The sequence below is a fragment of the Erithacus rubecula genome (assembly GCF_903797595.1).
Source record: "Erithacus rubecula genome assembly, chromosome: 3".
Classification (NCBI taxonomy): domain Eukaryota; kingdom Metazoa; phylum Chordata; class Aves; order Passeriformes; family Muscicapidae; genus Erithacus; species Erithacus rubecula.
The window spans coordinates 45,739,324-45,758,829 of NC_136689.1; the positions used below are offsets into that span (position 1 = coordinate 45,739,324).

The 19,506-nt window shown below is 35.2% G+C and overlaps 1 protein-coding gene across 2 annotated transcripts in view; it reads left to right on the forward strand.

Moving 5' to 3' along the window:
* Positions 1 to 19,272, forward strand: part of SEPTIN7 (septin 7) — a 61,575-nt gene extending 42,303 nt beyond the window's left edge. The window contains exons 5-13 of one of the 2 annotated variants that reach the window (XM_079302660.1): positions 2,567 to 2,684; positions 4,247 to 4,339; positions 5,579 to 5,675; positions 7,661 to 7,712; positions 8,516 to 8,641; positions 12,860 to 12,880; positions 15,165 to 15,300; positions 17,564 to 17,703; positions 18,251 to 19,272. In XM_079302660.1, the coding sequence (XP_079158786.1) occupies positions 2,567 to 2,684; positions 4,247 to 4,339; positions 5,579 to 5,675; positions 7,661 to 7,712; positions 8,516 to 8,641; positions 12,860 to 12,880; positions 15,165 to 15,300; positions 17,564 to 17,703; positions 18,251 to 18,290 (823 nt within the window). In that variant the 3' untranslated portion in view covers positions 18,291 to 19,272. The remainder of the gene's footprint in view (positions 1 to 2,566; positions 2,685 to 4,246; positions 4,340 to 5,578; positions 5,676 to 7,660; positions 7,713 to 8,515; positions 8,642 to 12,859; positions 12,881 to 15,164; positions 15,301 to 17,563; positions 17,704 to 18,250) is intronic. The other variant, XM_079302661.1, reaches the window with a different exon arrangement.
* Positions 19,273 to 19,506: the final 234 nt, after the last annotated feature.

The following is a 19,506-nucleotide window of genomic DNA, read 5'->3' on the forward strand; positions in this document are numbered from 1 at the left end:
GGGAAGTTTCATGCTTCCTTATAAGCATGCCATAATTCACTTGGTGCGTAGTATTTTGTCTAGTGGCAATTCTGCTATAGGCATTGTAGATTTTTTTCAGTCATTATGTTATCTTCCATCCTGCTTAGTTTTCACTTGACCAGACTTCTATCTAGTGGTAGACAGCGAGAACTGCATTGTATTAGGTACGGATTAACTATCTGAAACTGTATCTTTTTATCATGGTATCACGATTAAATTTGTCAAAGATGTTTGAGTTACACCTTCAAAACCAGGAGATGAAGATAAGTCTATTCTATTGTGTAGGTCAAAACCAGTAAAACTTGTTGAATGTAGTGCTGAAGGAATTTAAAGAGTATTCCTCAGGCAGTAAAAAATGCCAGCTGTTATACTTGGCTTCTGTAGCTAGCATTGGAATGAGTCTAATAATTTTGAACTGTACATATACTTCCAAATAGGGAAAGAAATGTCAGAGGGTGGAGTTTTTCTTATGTAGACTTGCCTTTATTAAGTATTTTGCTGTTGTTCAACAGGCACATTTGTTGTGCCAGTTTTGCTCAACATGCATGTCAGTTTTAAATGCAAACATTTGAATTCTTGACTACCATTTTACTAGTGTGCAAAATCTAAAATATAATTAAAACAAAAGTAAGATGATTCCTTGTGTTAGTCATTTCTGAGCTAATTTTCTGATTCTTCAAAAAACATATCTTCCCTCCACACCTCTGTATCTCTCAGAATTTCCTAAATTAGTGGGAGATAAAAATTGTTCATAAGGAAAAAGAAGAGTAATGTTTCTGATGGATTAAGATTTGGTCACTAAATTTGTGAGGCTAAAAACTGCAAAAATATATTCCTTGTGCAGGTATTTAATGTTATTTTTAGGGGAGAAAAAGGTGTAAAATTTTGCTAGGTTTGTATACTGTTTTTCAATTCCTGGAATAAATGTTTAAAATTGTCATCTCAATAAGGAAGTTAATGAAGAAAATTGGTGCTGTTTTTAGCATTCATTTCCTCTTTTAAGATGCTGCCCTCTCTGAAAGGACAGAGCTCACTTCCTACCTGGTTTTTGTGGTGATACAGTCTTTGCTCCTGTTTCCTCTGCAGACAGCAACACATCTAACCCAACAAGTAGTGTCCTTTTCACTCTTAATGCATAATTATGTTTACACTGAATTAAAGCATTTGCAGATGAACTTCTACTTGTGCTTTTAATACATTTGTAAAAGCCTGCTTTATAAATAAAAAAAAAAAAAATTAACCATTTAAGGTCCTTCCATGTAATGCAACCCACCATTTTTAGCTAGTGTTGCCATAAACATGTGAAATGATTGAATTGGTTTCTGTGGAAGCTGGGGGGAGAGAATTGTGGGGCAGAAAGAGCCTTCCAAGTAAGTGAATTGGGGTGATGATGGCAAAGTCTTTCTGCAATTTTGGTTTTTTTATGTAAAGCTTTCCTGCTTCAGTCTCCACTGTAAACTCTCAAGTCCTTAGGTAAGTGGACCTTATGAAAAACTGCTTTGGCAGCTGCCCTTCAACTAAGTGTTGTTGCCCTATGTAGCTTTTTTAAGGAAGCGGAGGGAAAGCACATATTAAGGTGAATGGATAACCAAAAAAGTGCTTATAATATAGATGTGCTTAATGTTAGCTATTTAATGGACACATGTTGAGAACTGGTGAAATCAGTGACAGGTAGAAAATGTTAAAATGAAGTTTAATATGTGTTCTTGAACATTTTCTTCATTCTTATATGTATGGTTTTCAGAAATTTCAATATCAAATGAATCTGGTTTAAATGTTCCTAATACTAATTTGTTTTAGATGAAGAATAATCTTGTTAAATCCTCTAAGTGAATCCTTTAAGCCTGATTAACTTGCTATCATTAATGCATCAAAACCTCTCTCAAGTTTTACTTCAGGAAACAGGAAATACTGACCACTTTGATCCACTTAGATGGTGAATATACTACCATGCAGCCACTACCATTGTCATCCACTTTCATAACTGTCTTTTTGTTTTACATACCAATTTCGTAATTGTCTTTTTGTTTTACATACCAATTTAGAGATGAGATTTTTCTAATTCATTTGTACATAGGCCACAGAGGTAACCATTTTCAGGAATCTTAAGGTCTTAAAAAGAAAAGTCTCCTAGCCCACTTTCAAGAAGTATACTGAAACATGGCTTTCAGAACCTGCAACTGGATGTGTGAACAGAGTACAATTCACAACTGTGAGCTCTTATCAGTCATGCTTTAAGTGGGATTACCTTCCAGCTAATGACACAAACTTTACCTTCATAGGAGAGTTCTTATCTCTTGCTTAAATGAGTGTACTTTCAGCTAGTAGAAGAATCATGACTGTTAGTAATATTAACTTGCCACTTATTCCTCTTGTATTATACAATTTAGAAGATTTCCTGTGATAATTGCAGGTAGCCTTTTCATTTTCAGTCGTCTGTCACTCATAAATCAGTGTACTAAGAGTAGTTGTCAGGACAAACTTCATCATTTGTACAATCTTGTTTAATTAATATTAATTGCAAAGCTCTAATGCTGTATTTCAGACTTAAGCCTTTGGATATAGAATTTATGAAGCGCCTGCATGAAAAAGTGAATATCATTCCACTTATTGCCAAAGCAGACACACTTACACCCGAGGAATGCCAACAATTTAAAAAACAGGTGAGTTGAAAAATTAGTATTTGCAACATAGGATAATTTAGGAAGTTGATCCCTATGGAAATGCTGAGATTTAACTTACATACAAAGTTTAAACCCTGAAGCAATAACTTGAGACAGCTAAGCTAAGTAATTTATGTCTCCAGATATAATTATAGTTCTGGGTGAAATAATCTTGTTTTTGTCCTCAGGGGAAGAGGTTTCAAGCATAGTATGTTTCTTGGCAAATGAAATAATTCACTGCTGAGATAAAAATCAGTATGGGAAGAAAGAAGCTTTCAAGATTTAGGTGCCTAACAGAAGTGTGTTAAAAAACAGAAGGTATTCAGCAGTGTCACAGTATTACTGATTGAATTGTGGTATTCACTTCCATGTTGATGCACTGTAATTATTAAAGATACCTCAGGTATCAGTAGACCTGTTCACTCTTGGGCATGGTAATAAATTTTAAAGATGTTGAGATGATTCTAACATTGATACAACTGATATAATGTCTTTGTATTTGTAGAATATATTTGCTGTGAGGGTCTACAGATGGTTTGTTTTATATTCAGCAATATGGTCAAGGTAGAACAGTTCAGCTTTGTAGTATTATATGAAGAGGACAAGGAGGACCCAGAACAAGACACGACAAAGTTTGTTTTGTCGAACTCTAGTTCTAGTCCTAGTTTAGAAGAACACAGAGTTCTGAAAATAAGGTGGCATTAAGAGGTGGTCTGTGTAAAACTCTTGATTTAATTAGATAAGATTAAAAATTAGATGACAATATGAAAGGAAAAGTGGTAGTACACAGAATATTTCTAAATATATAAGCAGCTTTATCAATGAGTGGATGTTAAATAGGGGGGACTTTCCCTAATCAAACTTTAAAAACAAGTCCTTGCATGATTTGGAAACTTAACTTCTCTTAAGACTGCAAACCCATGAGCCAGAAATATTCCCCTTGGCTTTGCAGTGCAGCTGTCAGCTAAATGGTCTAATATTTTTCTGTCTTAAAATTCTGCAAAACTAATCAGCTTGTTTTTAAAAATATCATTCAGACAAATAGAGCATCAAAACAGCACAATCATTTTATTGATGATGCTCTCAGTTATTCTTAAATTTTTATTATTGCTTGCAGATGTTTTTCAAGACTGCGAACTCTTAGAGTTAGTCCATCAGTGACAAGCTCTATTAAAATAGGCAGGTGGTCCTGCTTCAAGCAACTGATGCTCAGATATGTTAGAAACAGAAAAGAATATGAGTGGCAGCAGTAGCCATTATGGGAAGTCAAAGGGATAAATGTGCCTGCAATTATCTATTCAGGTATCTGGGTTTTTTTAAGGGACCCAATTGCAAGACCTGTCTGTTATTTTAGGTTTTGCACCTAATTCTATGCAGGTAGAATTCCTATTAGGGGTCGCCTGAAGGTGTTAAACATATGCAAGTTTTATGTTGTAATTTAAGTTGCCTTAATCTTAAAGGTTATACTTATTTAACAAGAGGAGGAGAATCAGACTGCAGCAAAAAAAATCAAGCTGTTATAAAGTATGAAATCCTCAAACAAATAATAATTTTGTTTCCAGATAATGAAAGAAATCCAAGAACACAAAATTAAAATATATGAATTTCCAGAAACAGATGATGAAGAAGAAAATAAGATTGTTAAAAAGATAAAGGTAAACTAATTTTCTTTTGTAAAAGTGCTTATGGAGGGGCAAGAGGGGGTTGAGTTCGAAAAGTTTTCAGTCCACAATAAAGAGCCCACCAAATTGTTTAGAAAATAGAAATCAGGTGTAAAGCTGTTCTAAGGCTCAGTGTTCCTTATGAGAAGCAATGAATGACATTTTTAAGTCATCTAAGTCCTTCAATGGCTAAAATTCAGAATGAGAACAGTGGATCACATGTTCATTAGTGAACTCTTAGGGATCACTTTTTAAAATTCATCCTTACTTGACTTCTATCCACCCTCCACAGACTACCACTTTTTTTTCTTTTTTTGATTCTGAGCTTTGAGGGAGGCAAGACACCTTTCAGACAGAGGTGTACAGTGGCATGAAGTGTGTGCTACACAGTTATTACAGCTAATAGCTCTCTGGCTGATTGATACACTGAAACCTTAATGGAGATAAATTACTAGAGAAAATCAAAAGGACTGTCAGACTGTTAAAAGGCTTAATCTTAGTTTATTCATGTTTTCGTTTGTTCTTTGATGTTGGAGTCCATGTTGTGTATGTTTCTTGAGCCTTGCTTTGTTTGTTCAGTAGCTATAACAGCTTGTAAGAGCTTTTAAATTTTTTCTTTACTGGGTAAATCTCCTAGGAGAGATAAATACAAATAGGACAAAAAATGGAAGATATTCTGGGACTAAGCCTAGAGAAGAGCAGAATAAAAGCAAAGACAAAAGTACAGGATACTGAGCTTTGTACTCTGTCCCTTTCTGCCCCTTGAAGCTGTTCTTTGCTCCTTTGTTGCTTGTTACACTGGAGGCATTTTCAGTTCAGCTGAAAACAAGAACTTGAAGTACTTCTTTGCCAAATCTTTAAAAACTGGGTACAAGATCCAGTCAAAGCAACAGCCCTTGTAGCCAATGGGTGTGTGATTTTGTAAATATTGTGCAGTTGGGTAAACAGGAAATGGTCTGCCTCTTGCTTAGCTTACCAAGTAACAGTAATTTCTGTTCCTTAACTAGATTTACAGAATCCAGCAGCATAAGGAATTCAGAGGGGGTGTGTGTATATATGTCGTCATTAAACTGGGCAGAGGTCAATAAACATCACTATTCTTTCACTTTTGGGTTAGCTGCATTGCAGTGTTACACTGCAGTGACCTAGCTTACATCAGGTTGATACATGGGCATGCTTTCAGTATGTTTTGGCAGCAGATTTTGTTTTTTAAAGTCATACTTTATCTTGTAGGACCGTTTACCTCTTGCTGTGGTAGGTAGTAATACGATCATTGAAGTCAATGGCAAGAGAGTTAGAGGAAGGCAGTACCCATGGGGTGTTGCAGAAGGTAAGGCTTTCTTGTGATTTTTTTAATCCATTTAAAACTTACTAGACATGACTCTGTGTTTGAAATGCTTAATCTGAATGGTCTTTCATCTGGAAATTAATTGAATATATCATTTTGTTATTTTGACAATATTGGAACAAGGTGAAGGTTCTAGCAATATCTAACTTAGCAAGCAGATTTCTAGTGATAAAAGCTTCAATGAGAAATTGTAAAACCTGTAGTAATTTATTGCTGGTAATGATTTAAATTACAGTTGTTAAACTGTTAAATTACTGTTGTTTTCTAGCCTTTTAACCTTAATTATCTTAATCTAAAACTAATTAAATTCTTCGTTCTAGAGCATTCACGTTATAAATATTAATTTGATCAGTTAAATTGTCATAAATACAATTTTTCCCAAAATACCTGAGTCTTAAGTGCTCAGATGCTTAAAGGGTGTAGCAACAGAAAGGTACCTGGTAATAAATAGTCCCTTTAATTTTATTTTTACTTTTTAAAATTTGTTTAAAACTTACTTTCTATTGCTATTGAGACTTGAAGATAACTGCATGTTCTTCTGGCAGCCATTTCTTGTGCTGTAATGCCATTCATTTAGTTCAAATGCCACATGGCATGACTTGCACCATGCTCTGTAGTAAAGCGATCACTATTGGACCTTTTTTCCATGATCATTGAGTTTTTTTCTTTGGTGTGTATGTATTGAATAGACTATTTTTTTCCTCACTACTTCTGCCTTCCAATTGGATCCAAATTGGATGCAGTGTAAAACAGACCAAAAAAAACTAATCAACAAGGAGTGTATGGACCAGTGTTTTAAAAAGGAATGCTGTAACACTCTGAAGTGCATGTCTGGCAGGAAATGAGATTTGTCAGAAAGTAAAAACCAGCTGCATCAGAAAAGATCAAGCTTTATTTCAGGCTCTTCTATTGGCATTTGGAGATGTGCAAAATGGTGTCATTTATTTTAAAACAAACTTCTGGAAGGTTTCATGTTTGCAATTATATGACTTTTGGAAGGGAAGAGCTAGCCTAACTAAAAGGAACCTCTTGGAGTGACTTTCAGTCTATCAGGTAATGACAGAGATGATGCTTTTTTGAAAGTACAACTTCACGTACCATCTGAGCGGAATTTACCAGTCTGTGTAAAACCATGGAATAAAATACTGCAGGAGTGCAGATGAAAGAATGAACACACAAAGTGGCAGTGTTTTGCATTTTTCTGTAGAATTCACTGAATTTACTTGGGCTATTTTAATTTCTTCATCCTGTTTTTTTCCCCTCCTTGCCATGAAAATGTCTGTCTCTACTTCAGAGGCACATTGGAACCTGCCCTGTGCCTTGCTTTTGTGTGTGCTAAGAGCTTTGTGTGTTGCTTTCTCTGTCTGCACATCAGGGAGTTCTGGAGTGTGCATTTTTCTCCAGTGTCATTTCATGATCTCTCAGGGAAATGCTTTCACAGCATCAGCCTTTTCTGCTTCAGTGGGATGATAGGCATGGTGGAATAGGTGGCTTCTAATGACAGCTGCCAGCTCTCTCTTGATCTGTAGATGAGTGCATGAAATTCAGTACACAACCTTCCTTTGCTTCATTAATGAAGAACTAAATCCATACTAAAATTAAAATTAAGACTTCTGCAATTTATTGGGCAGGGACAAATAGGCTGAGTGTCTTGATCCCTGTACAACTGTGCTAGCAGACAGCCAAAGGATCAAACAGTTTTAAACGGGCAAAACTGTGCTTATATTGTGGTAGTTCATTCTGCTGCACTGACTGGGAGTATAGTTTGCCAGTATGGCTTAGGGGATGTAGAAACTCTGCTAGTAAGACACATTAATATAGTTACGTTAATGCATTCCTTCTGTTGTTTGAGTAAGGAAGGACTATGGGAGTAATTTGTCTTTGCGATGAATGTAGATGGGTGACATCTTCTGTGTAATGTACAGATTTTTGTTGACATCTTAACAAAAGCTTGCTTCTTCTTGCAGTTGAAAATGGTGAACACTGTGACTTCACAATTCTGAGGAACATGTTGATAAGGTAAATAACTGACAGGTAACATCAGTTTAGTGGTATGCCTGAGAGATTGGGAAGCCATACTGGAAAAAAAAGAACTTGAGATAGTGAGTTCATATGAATTCCCTTATTTTTACTTGTAAACAGTTATTTTAAATTTGTTATTTATGATAACTGCTTGCTGTAGTGCTGATATGTACTTAGTTGTAGGCATTTTCTAAAAACTTTAGCACTGAAAATGTACCTAAAGCAAGACTGCCTGTGCTTTGTTGTATTAGGTGCTGACTCCTGTGCTCCCACCAGTCCACTAGGTGACATCTGCTGTAAAAACTGTTAGTTTGATTCTTAGGCTTTGCTTTTCTCCAGGCTGACAATGGAAAATTGTGAAAAGAAGTGAATGCTTTTAGGTTAGTCTTGAACCTAACTTTTAGCTTTTGTAGAATTAAAAGATAGAAGCTAGGAAGTTCTGGTTTGTTGTGTCTTGCCATTCTTTTTCTCACCTACAACAGTGGTAATGTGCAGTTTTCTTATCTACCTATCAAATACCTTCAAGTTTATCCATAGAACTCAAACTTTCCAAAGACTGGTCCTCTAAGTTAGTGTTTGGAATATTGCAACCTTTTGGTGAAAAATAATCTGATATTTCTGTGCCTTTGCTGTCTTGACAGCTCCAATTTAAATGGCAGAGTTAACAACATTGTGGGGAATGGGACATTATTGGAGGAATATAATTTAATTCAAGACAACCTGCAGAATGAAGAGGGACTGATTTTTCAGATAGTATTTTGTATTTGTGCACTAAGCTGATAAATTACTCTTATTGACAGAACTCATATGCAGGACCTGAAGGATGTCACTAACAATGTACATTATGAGAACTACAGAAGCAGAAAACTGGCAGCTGTTACATACAACGGTGTTGACAACAACAAAAATAAAGGGCAGCTAACAAAGTAAGTTCCTGTTAAGGCTGTATTGCACTTTAATGTTTTTACTCCTTTTTTTTTTGTTGACTTGTTTTGTGAATGTGTGGTGGTATTTTTGGTTTGGGGTTTTTTGAGAAGTGCTGGTGGGTTTGTATGTATATAACCTTCAGTCATTGCCTCTCTGCTGTGTCTGAAACTGTATGCCTCTTGTTTACTTGTAATTTGGGTTTTTTCCTATTTCAAGAAGGTTTACACTAGTTTCACTGAACATGTGAAATAACGGATTCAGTTTTGAAGAGAATTATTACATTTACTCTCAGATGTATTTTCACTGGTACTGCAAAGTTTTTATGCATTAGTTTCTATTTTGGTTTGTATGTTCCTTGTGGAATTATTGGTTCTTCTGCATGAGTGGTCAATACTCTGTGTCAGGGATGTTTTTGAGAAGAATGGGTTAATATTTGCTTAGAAACTCAAAAAAAGCAAACCTGCTAGTGTCATCTTTGAAATGCTGCTCTGGCTACTCATATGGCTGGCTGCATATCATGCTAGGAGAATTACTGTAACATCATTATCTTTTGTGAGAAGGGAGTTGCAATGCAGTGTTTGGGGGCTTTTGTAGCTGTTTTTTCCAACTCTGATATGTCATGTTTATTACCTCTGACAAGAAGTTTTTTGCCTACCTGATGAAGTTATTGAAAGATTTAAAAGTAGGCTCTACTTTTAAATAGGCTCTACTATAATCTGAATTGTATAATGCTATTTGAGAATAGCTACACTCAAATATCCTGCTCTGCATGTAGTAACTGCATCAACAGTAATTAGTGATTAATTTATAATTAATGGTGCTCTTTTGTACTATTTTTAAGTATGAATTTCTCAATCAAAACATAGGGTACTATTCTTTTCAGCTAATGGTATACACAGTTACAGATGTTCTTCCTGAAAAAGATCCCTGAAATTAGTTGGAAATGCCTGCTATTTGCATCCATATGACAGCTACAATGCCACTTTTCACTAAAGAAATGTCTATTCTACACTCTTTTAATGCTTTAGATGTTGAGGGAATGATTTAAGTGGATGTGATTTAGTTTCATTTATTGTGAGTCTACATGAGACTTCGCTGCTCAGCACTGACAAAAAATTTAATAGTTTGTGTCTGTTATAGCAACTCTTCAGAAGTTTACTTGCATTTAAGTAGAGTTTCTAATGAGGTCAAGTCTTAAAAATACTAGTTTTCAAATACATGTGTCCATAACATTATGATTACTTTTCTCACTGTCGTATTTCTTGCCATCATGTTATCCCTGACTCGTATGAGTGCATGTAGCAAGTATATCAGGTGAAAATGTAGTAATAGGAGTGCAGAAGAGAAAATTCTGCATTTTCTCTAGGACTTCTAACTTGCTATTACTGTACTTTTTACTGTACTATTATTTGCTATTATTGTACTGGGAAGTGAAACTTTTTCCTATGTTGTTATTTGGGATATCAGAGGAAGTTGTTTACATTTTTCTGTGAGTGTGTTGTTGAACACTGGGGTTTCTTACATACCTTTGAAAATCTTGTATATTTTTCTTAGGTTTTGGCAAATCTGAATTTTAGGGACAACACTTTGACCATTTTTGTGCCTGCTTAGATTTGTGTTAGCAGCTACAAGCTCAATGTGTTATCTCATCCATGTAAGGACTGGTTATTCTGCATTCTTAAAAATAACAAGAGAGTGACTATTTGAATTTTTTTTTTTTAATTCCCATCTTATAGGCACAATGAGTTGCTATTTTATACAAAAATACATCTTTGAGTAGGTTTCAAAACTCTGTGACCTTCATTCCCCCCTCCACCCCACTCTGATAGCACTCCTGATACTTCTTTTTGAGCCAGAACCTACCACTATAAGGATCTGGAATTACTTTGCTTTCTGAAGCATGCTCACTTTGCATCTCCTGTCACTTCAGATTACTGTTCTGTCCTGAATATTTCCAGGTGAATGTGCCTTCTGGAACTATTTTCTCCATTAGAAATCTGTTGCTTGGACCACTGCAGTACTGCAGTTCAGCGATGAATAAATACAATTGGTGCTCTTTGCTGTCAGGGTTTTGTTTGGTTTGGTTTTTTTTGTTCAAGAGAATGAGTAAATAATTGCAGTTTGGTTCAGCTATCTGAAAGATGGCGAAGTGTATTCCAAACTCACAAAGACTATTTTGAACATTTTGTGAGTTTGTCTCCCAGAACATAGGGTGACATGAAATTCTTGAATGCCTGTGCTGGTTATGAAGCAGCTGATGCTATTTTTCTGTTTTTACCTGAACCATACATTGAGTTGCAGCTTTTTTCGAGCGGGGGGGAGGTTTGTGGGGTTTTTTTTTTTTTGTTTTTTGGGTTTTTTTTTGGTTTTTTTTGTTTTTTTTTTTGTTTGTTTTTTGCAGGGTTTTTTTTGGTTGTTTGTTTTGTTTTTTGGGGTTTTTTTTTGTTTTTTTGGTTTTTGTTTTTTTTAAGCTTTAACATGCTTTTTTGACTTCAGTATATTTTGTAACTTTTGGGTTTATTAATCTAGTATAGTTGAAACAGCATAGAAAGCATCTTCCTAATAATCATGTGCCTCCTGGAAACTGAGGGGCAGGAACAGATATTAACAGTTTATCTGTGCCTCCCCTTAGGAATTTTGTGCTTGCCTGCTGGCCGTTTGAAAGAAGTGTCTTTTTGTCTCAAATTAGGGCAGTATTGATTGTTGCATGGGAGATCAATCCTGTATCTTTGTGTGAGAATAGAGACATGCTCTGATGCTGTCTGGTGGTATTACAAGCATTTGGTTAAACACAGATACACCCTCTGGCTCTGAAAACTCCTGAACTGCTGGTTTTTGAGAGATTGGGTGGGCAGACATACTAGGAGACATGCAGTGGTGCTTGTACTTTTCCAAAAGTATCTCCTGCTGGCGGCTGTTGGAGGCTGGATTGACCTTTTATACATTTAAACAGCTGTATTTTTATGATCCTAACAGATCTCAGTTTTTCATGCAGCTGTTGACATATTTCTTTGGTCAAAAATGCTGATGTAAAAACAAATAGAAGTATATGCTACAAATTTTAATAATACTGTACAGATGAATTTTTTTGTCCAGTTAATAATTTTAACTCTGATTTGCTTCCTTTGATTTGGTGAACCTTGTTTACTTAGGGACAATGCAAAGCATGTATCTTCCATGGTTATGGAGATTTTTTTTTTTGTATTTTAGGTTTAGTCTGATTTTTCAAAATTTCAATATCATCCTAGTCATTAAAAAAAATAAAATGTCGCAATAGTCTTCACATATGTAGATAACTTGTCTCTTTAAATTGTGTGGTAATTGTAATTTCACTTGTATACTATGTGGCATGTGAGAAAATTGGCAATTGCTCTGAAATTCAGATGTTGTAATTTGAGAAATCTTTTTTGTTTGCTGTATGAAGTTGCCATCTTTAGTGAATTTAAATGTAAAATCTTATTTTTATTGAAAGTCATATTATACATCGTAAAGATGGGTCTTATCTATTGTCGATCCAAGGTAACAAAATGCACAATGTTCTAGTCTCTCTGACTGCTAAACCTGGACCACTTCCAGCTGTCCTTTTGCCTGTATTCTTGGCGCATTCTATGAAGCGGCTCCAGTGCCATAAAGCCCATGTGAGAGGCTGGTGAGATGGGAGCTTGTTTGCAGCCCGTTTTTCGCCGAGCCCAGGCACGCTGAGTGCAGCGTCCCGGTGGGGTGGTGGCGCTGCAGCCGAACCGCCGCTGAGACCTCTGCTGGCCGTGGAGCCCAGTGCTCTTCCTGCAGCGTCTGAACATTCCCGGGCGTTCAATACCCTGGCTCTGCTAGCTGACAGGTTCTAAACGAGGAGATAAGCCTCTAGGTGACACTGGTTTCCAAAAACTTTAGAGCAAGTGGTTGTTCATGTCACTAAAACATTTAAAATCTTTTTTAAAGCATAGGTGTTGTAGGAAAACTATTCCTGAAAGCATCAGCACATCAAATCTGTGTTAATATTGACATGATATAGTGATCAACTAACTGCATTTGAAATAAATATAGCTAGCTTTAACTAACAGTTTTTCCTTTTAGTATGAAAAATCTGCTTTTGGGGGAGCACATAATTAGCTTTAGAAATCTAATAATATTGAATTTACTTTTTTAATTACTGCTTTTTAGTTTTGTGGTTTTATTTAAGCATGCTAAGCTAAGCCTCTGTATTTTTTGTTTTTTAGATTTGACACAGTTGAAGGCATGTAAGTGGTCATTTAAATTTTTCCAAAAAACTTAAAGACAAAAATTCTATAAACACAAAGAGGATTTCACGGTTTGGTGTTTCAAATTTAAAACAGTTTCCTGATACCTTGCTCCTGGCATTGTTTTTTCCACTAGCAGTTGGTTTGGTTTTTTCTCCCTAAAGCTGTGCTACTGTAAATTTTAAGAATTTATAAATGCTTACAGTGACAAATACCTCTGTAAAAACCCATCCTCTGTAGAAAACTTTTGGCTAAGATGCAAGTCAAATTTGGTCAAATTTCAAGAATTGCTGGAAGTACATAAATTATGGAATACCCCTGCTTTCTGTCCATAGCTCAGTCATCTTTATATAGATGCTTATAAAGAATTAGTGGAATTTTTATCCTTAGCTGTAAATTTGCAGTTCCTCATTGAATTGGGGATTTAGTAACTTTAATAATTTCTGACCATGATTTTATCTTACTACCTGCCTGCAGAGGTTCTACTTTGCACATATCTAGAACAATTTTTAATTTTTGCAGAATAATGTCAAGGACTGTTATTAGAACACATATCCTCTGAAATCAGTTATATGTTTTACATTTTATATCTTTGTTTAGTGGTATGTGTTTGTTTTTTTTTTCCTTCAGCTCTTTTTTTTTGTGTATGTTTTTTGTTTGTTTGTTTGGTTGTTGTTGTTGTTTAAATCCCTTGTATAATTTTGTCCTGAAAAATACAGGCTGATGTGCTCTTACCTGTGTCATATGCTTAGGACCTAACAAAACCAGTTGTAACCTATGTTGTAAAGCTCTCAGCTGTAAATGCTTCCTTGTCAGCTTAATCCAATTTTCTGTGCAGACTTACTTCTACCACTTTCTTAAATACAGATTGCATGACATCCCCATTGGATTACTAAGTTTGCAATCAAAGAACAGTTCTGCACCCCTTTCAAGTTAAAACTGCAGCAGTGATTCCTCAATATTTATTCTACTTTGTAGATTAATTTTTGAAGAGCAGATGCATTTGAGAACTTTACATCTCTAGAAGAAAATAGTCTTGTTTTGACAGATGCTTAACTTCCACAAATGTTGCTACTCATCTCTTCTTTCATTTCCTTAGTATTTTTGTGCATTATTGTACCTCACCTATGTTTAACCATAAATTTTTTCCCTGTAAAAGATTGCCAGTAGTTGGCCTTTTGAAGGACTGAAGAAAAAATTGAACTGAAGATCTATTTCATTTTTGCATATTATACAGCATCTTACTCACAAGTCCAAGCATTGCAATTATTAATTCAGATTCAGTTTAATGCATACATTAGGCATCCTCTGCTGATTGATTGTAACAATTCCAAATATAATCAGTTCTTCGTTTTTGCCAACACAATAGTTAAAACTCTGTCCTTTTAAGCCATAGATACTCAAAACTGAAACAAGTGGTCAGTGATTGGTTTTGATTGCTCTTTGTGGAGCAGCAGAGTCTTAAAAAAACTCTGTAGAAATCATCAGTAGATCTCAATCATCATGGTTTTTTATTAGATATTTGCAGTGAAACTTACTGTTTAAAACCCAAATCACTGTAACATGGATAGCAGGCTTATACAGCTTTAAAAATCCAGTAAGTGTCAATCCAGGAAAGTATACCATAAAGTATATGGAAAAATTAATGTACAATATTTTTATACATTACATTTATTAATAGCTTTCTGAAGGAAGACCTTCCAACTAACAATTTGAAGTACTGATGTTCAGTTGCCCAAACTTTTAAGCTGATCTCTCTTCAAAACTATGACCAGAGCATTCAACACAGTTGTAATGTTAAATGTCTCTTGGGCTCACTTGTAAAGAGTGAAGATCTGGAGAGAAAATAGGACTTTAGCCTGCAGAGCTCCTAATTTTCTTATTATATCCATTAATTTTTTTATATATTTGAATTATGGGAAAGAAAAAGATGGATGAAGATCACTTGGAAGATGGTGATTTTCTTTTTCTGTTATAACATTGATTTCCTCTCTTCCTATGACCAGATGGTTCTACAGATAGAAAGTCAAGAGTTTCTGTTAACCTAAATGTAGTGTAAATCAATTGTGTGGGAAGAAAAGACATAGTATGAAATATCATTTTGAATAAACCTCATCTAAACAGTTAATATAGTAATGCAAATTGAATTTAAGCTATCAGTGCCTACAGCATTGTGTTTCTCTTACTGCATCAGCATTTTTATCTCGCTTTTTCCAGATACCCTAATCTAACAAACAGGAAAAAAGTTCTTATTAGCTAACTGTTTCTTCTGGATCTATGGCAGGAGCCCATTGGCACAGATGGAGGAGGAAAGGAGGGAGCATGTAGCCAAAATGAAAAAAATGGAAATGGAAATGGAACAGGTGTTTGAGATGAAAGTCAAAGAAAAAGTTCAGAAACTGAAGGACTCTGAAGCTGAGGTAATCAAAATGTTTTAAACACCAATATAACTTGAGGCTGAACAAGTGTAGAGATGGGATTTTTTGCCAAGACTTTGCAACATAATTGATTCCACATTGGTTTATATGTGTAAAGACAATACCATTCTTCTTTCTCAGCTTGTTGCCTTTGCTGAAATGGTATAAGCCTAAACTTAAAATGTAATTTTAATATTCACATGCATTCTATTTTTATTTTCAGTCATAGTATGTTAAAATACTCCTGAACTTCCTTACCCTCTTCTTCTCCCTTTTCTTCAGAATATTTTGTGCTTATTCTTCTTGAGACTTTTATGCCTTACATATGCTAATGCAATAATGATAATTTGTTGTGTGTATTGAAAAAGTATTTCAGGAATTGGACGCAATGCCTATAGGACATCACCTAAATGAGAATTACTAGGCTATAGAAGAGTCAGGGATTTGTTTTTGTCAATGTTCTGATATCATTTGAACAAATTTTATGGGTACTTAACTCCAGTTTCTGTCATCTCCATGTAAAGTCTCACAGTGAAACCAGTTTTTTTACAGGCTTCAAGGGTCTCTGAAAATGATCTTTTTAAGGGACTATTATAATTAAAAGTTTAAGTAAAACTTAAAAATTAAGTAGTTTTTTTAAGTTTTGGGTAAGCAGTTTCTCACAAGAAGCCTAATAGAGAACTGTCCAAGTTCTTAAAGAAAGTTTCTCTCCAAATTTGAGGAAAAATGAGGAAACTTGAAAGGGTAGTTGGAATGCTTGGCAGCCTAGGCACTGTAAGGTGCCAAGGCATACTGGATGAGGAAAAAAAAATCAATTAGATTTTTTTTCTTTTTGAGAACTGAATAGATAGGGATATGAATAGTAAAATACACCAGTCAGCAATTTGAGGATTTTACATATATGTGTTTTATCTGGGTCATGGTTTTTGTAGTCACTTGACTTATTCTTTCATTGATTTCTGTCTTGAACCTTTTTGAACCCTTTCATACTTCTGGCCTCCACATTCTCCTTGTTATGTGGAAAAAAAAATTCTGGTTTTTATGTACTACCTGGTGACTTTTTGACTGAGTGTATTCTCTGATACCAGTTTTTATGTATTTATGTATTTATGTATTCATTCTTCTTTCTTCTTCCCCATTCATGGCTTTGTATTTATCTAAATATAGAAAAGTAGATAACAGACTGTGCCACATGAAAATGTGTAAAAGGAAATACATTTTTCAAGGATTTGTGTAAAACAGGGTCTTGCAAGAGAGTAAGGAAAGAGGAGGTCATACATCACTTTTTCTGAAGTGTGGACATCAGGTCAAAAGAGGGGATTCTGCCCCTCTACTCCACCATGATGTGACCCTTCCCTGGAGTGCTGTGCATCCAGCTCTGGATTCCAGCACAGGAAGGATTTCGATGTGTAGGAGCGAGTCCAGAGGAGGCCCACCAAGACAATTAGAGGGATGGAGGACCCCATATGAGTAAAGGCTGAGAGAATTGGAATTGCTTTTCAATTGGAGTTTCAGCATCTGGGTCCCTGCTCTTGTCAGGAAGGTTGGAATTAAATGATCTTTAAGGTCCCTTTTAACCCAAATTGTTCTATGATTTCACTCAATTAAAAAAAAAAAAACAAAAACATTACACCAAAAGGAATCACTTCTGGCAAGTGTTTTCATCCTCACAGACAGCACATTGTGAATGTCAGTCTGTCTCATCAACTTGCAGGAGAGGATTCTTACTCTGTTTTGGAATGTATGCTATTTGCTTCCTCAATAATACTAATTAATTTTATTAGTGAATAAATTAATCCACTTAATTTCTTTTTCTAAATAGATCCACAATATAGTTAATGCTATAGGATTAAATCAATATTTTGGTTTTTTCCCCCCCACAGAAAGTCAAAGATACTGCTCTTTTATTCATGATACCCAAATGCTCTGCAATTTGCTGCTTAATGTTTGTGTCAAATACCAAAGTATTTTTAAATTTTCTTTCATTTGCCAAACACAGCTGCTTAAAAATCCTGTTTGTGAACTGGGGCAGCATTTGGGCTTTTTTCTGTTAACTGTAAAATGAAGCTGTGGGATTAATAACCTTTTGGTTTCTGTTATTGGCAGTATCTATTTCATTAGAGTTTTTAGTCTGAGCTACTTTCTCTGAAGAAAAATAGAATACATAGTTTTGTTGCATTAGTTATCTTTAGTTGCTGGTGTTTGTTAGTGCAGTTCCAAAAGCTGCTGTGTTTTCTGCACCTACTGACTCTGTAATCTTCTACAGCTGCAGCGACGCCATGAGCAAATGAAAAAGAATTTGGAGGCACAGCACAAAGAATTGGAGGAAAAGCGTCGTCAGTTTGAGGATGAGAAAGCCAACTGGGAGGCTCAACAACGTATTTTGGAACAACAGAATTCTTCCAGGTAAATTGAAGTCTTGTCCTGCAGTTCATGGTAAAAGTTCTGTAGCTTTCTGCTCAAAGACAATTTCTGAGACAGTAATGGTCCATCAAGGTCATTGACCACTATGGAGGTGTCACTTAAAAGCCAAGAAAAATCTTGAACTGCTTTTGGCTACAAATGACCATATTTCAGGAATAGTGGGAAGATTATTAGCTTCTAAAGCAGATTTTATCCGGCAAAAACATGGTACCTACACATAAACATATCTGTGTAAAAAATAAGTGTTTATATTGCTAGATTGCATCAGATACCTGGGAGATGAAGAATTAAAGCTTTGAGAATGAAAATGTTTAATTCCCCTAGTCCTTTGGAGGGGAAATGTGGTGATAACTGCATTGCTTGATTCACACAGTGCAAGTGCTGTGTCCATAGTAAGTTTTATCCGTTGTGGTGAAACCAGTAAAGCCCTATTAAAATGGCTGTTTTAAAAGGTGTATATAATTTCTTTTAAAAATCAGAATATATATGCATTATTTAACAAACCTTTTTTTTTTTAATGTCACTTTAGAACCTTGGAAAAGAATAAGAAGAAAGGGAAGATATTTTAAATGCATCAATTTGGCCACCAGTTATGTATTAGTTGCCAATATGCCAGCCTGGACATCAGTGTTTGTTGGATCCGTTTGACCAATTTTGCACCAGTCTTACCCACAGTAATGGATTTAACAGCATGACAAATTTTTATTAATTTTGATGGAGAGTGAGATTCCTTGAATTGTCTAGGGTGTTGTGTGCTTGGAAAAATAACACGTCCAAGTACCTTTTTTTAATTTTTTTTTTTTTTTAAACAGGTGTCATTTTCATGCAAAAGAAAACCTTTTACTGTTGTTCAATCATGTACTGGTGGTTTGACGGTTTACAGGACATCAAAAATGCAGGACTCTAGACAGTTTTAATGAGGTTAAATTGCCATAATATGATGCAAACAATGCTTCTCTATTATTGTAATACAAGAATTCCATTCAGTGCAGCATATACAATAATGTAATTTAGTCTAACACAGTTGACCCTATTTTTGACACTTCCATTGTTTGAAAGGACACATGGAAAAACAGAAGTTGTAAGCTTACAGTGCACCTAAGCTTTTTATAACAACCCTTTTATGTTTTGAATTCTTTAAATATATGCTATTCTCATTTAGTAACTTCTTTAGCCAGAAGGATCTCATTACTGCTTCATTTTTTGTAATAACATTTAATATAGATATTTTTCCATATATTGGCCCTCCTAAATAGAATATAGCTTCTTTCATATGGTAGGAACCAGTAAGTAAAACTTTCCTTTAACTCCCTTTTTACATTTTATGGTAAGTAGCAGGAAAATGCATTTATAGGTCATTTCTAGGCAAAATTGTGGAGTTAACTACCAACCTGTTTCTACCTGTGTGCAGTCTTTATTTTACTAGGAATGGGAATATGGCCTCGAGAAAAAACATCACCATTTTGCATTTAGCTGTATTCATATACTGCATTTCTGTATTTTTGTTTGTATTGTAAAAAGTTACATAATAAACAATGTTGTGATGTAACACCCTGCTGTGTCAGGACTTGGAGTTGAACAGCTGAGTACTTCTCTGGAAATGTGTGAACTTTCTCTCTGATTGACCTGTGTCTTTGATTCATCTGAGAAATCAGTTTAGAGTGTAGAAGACCCCATTTCCATTGCCATACTCTGAATTGGCTAAACAAGGATCTTTCTGTCTTGCCCAGGAGAGGGCACCAAGTGTCTGCACACTCTGCTGTGTCCCATCAGCTCCTTTTCCCG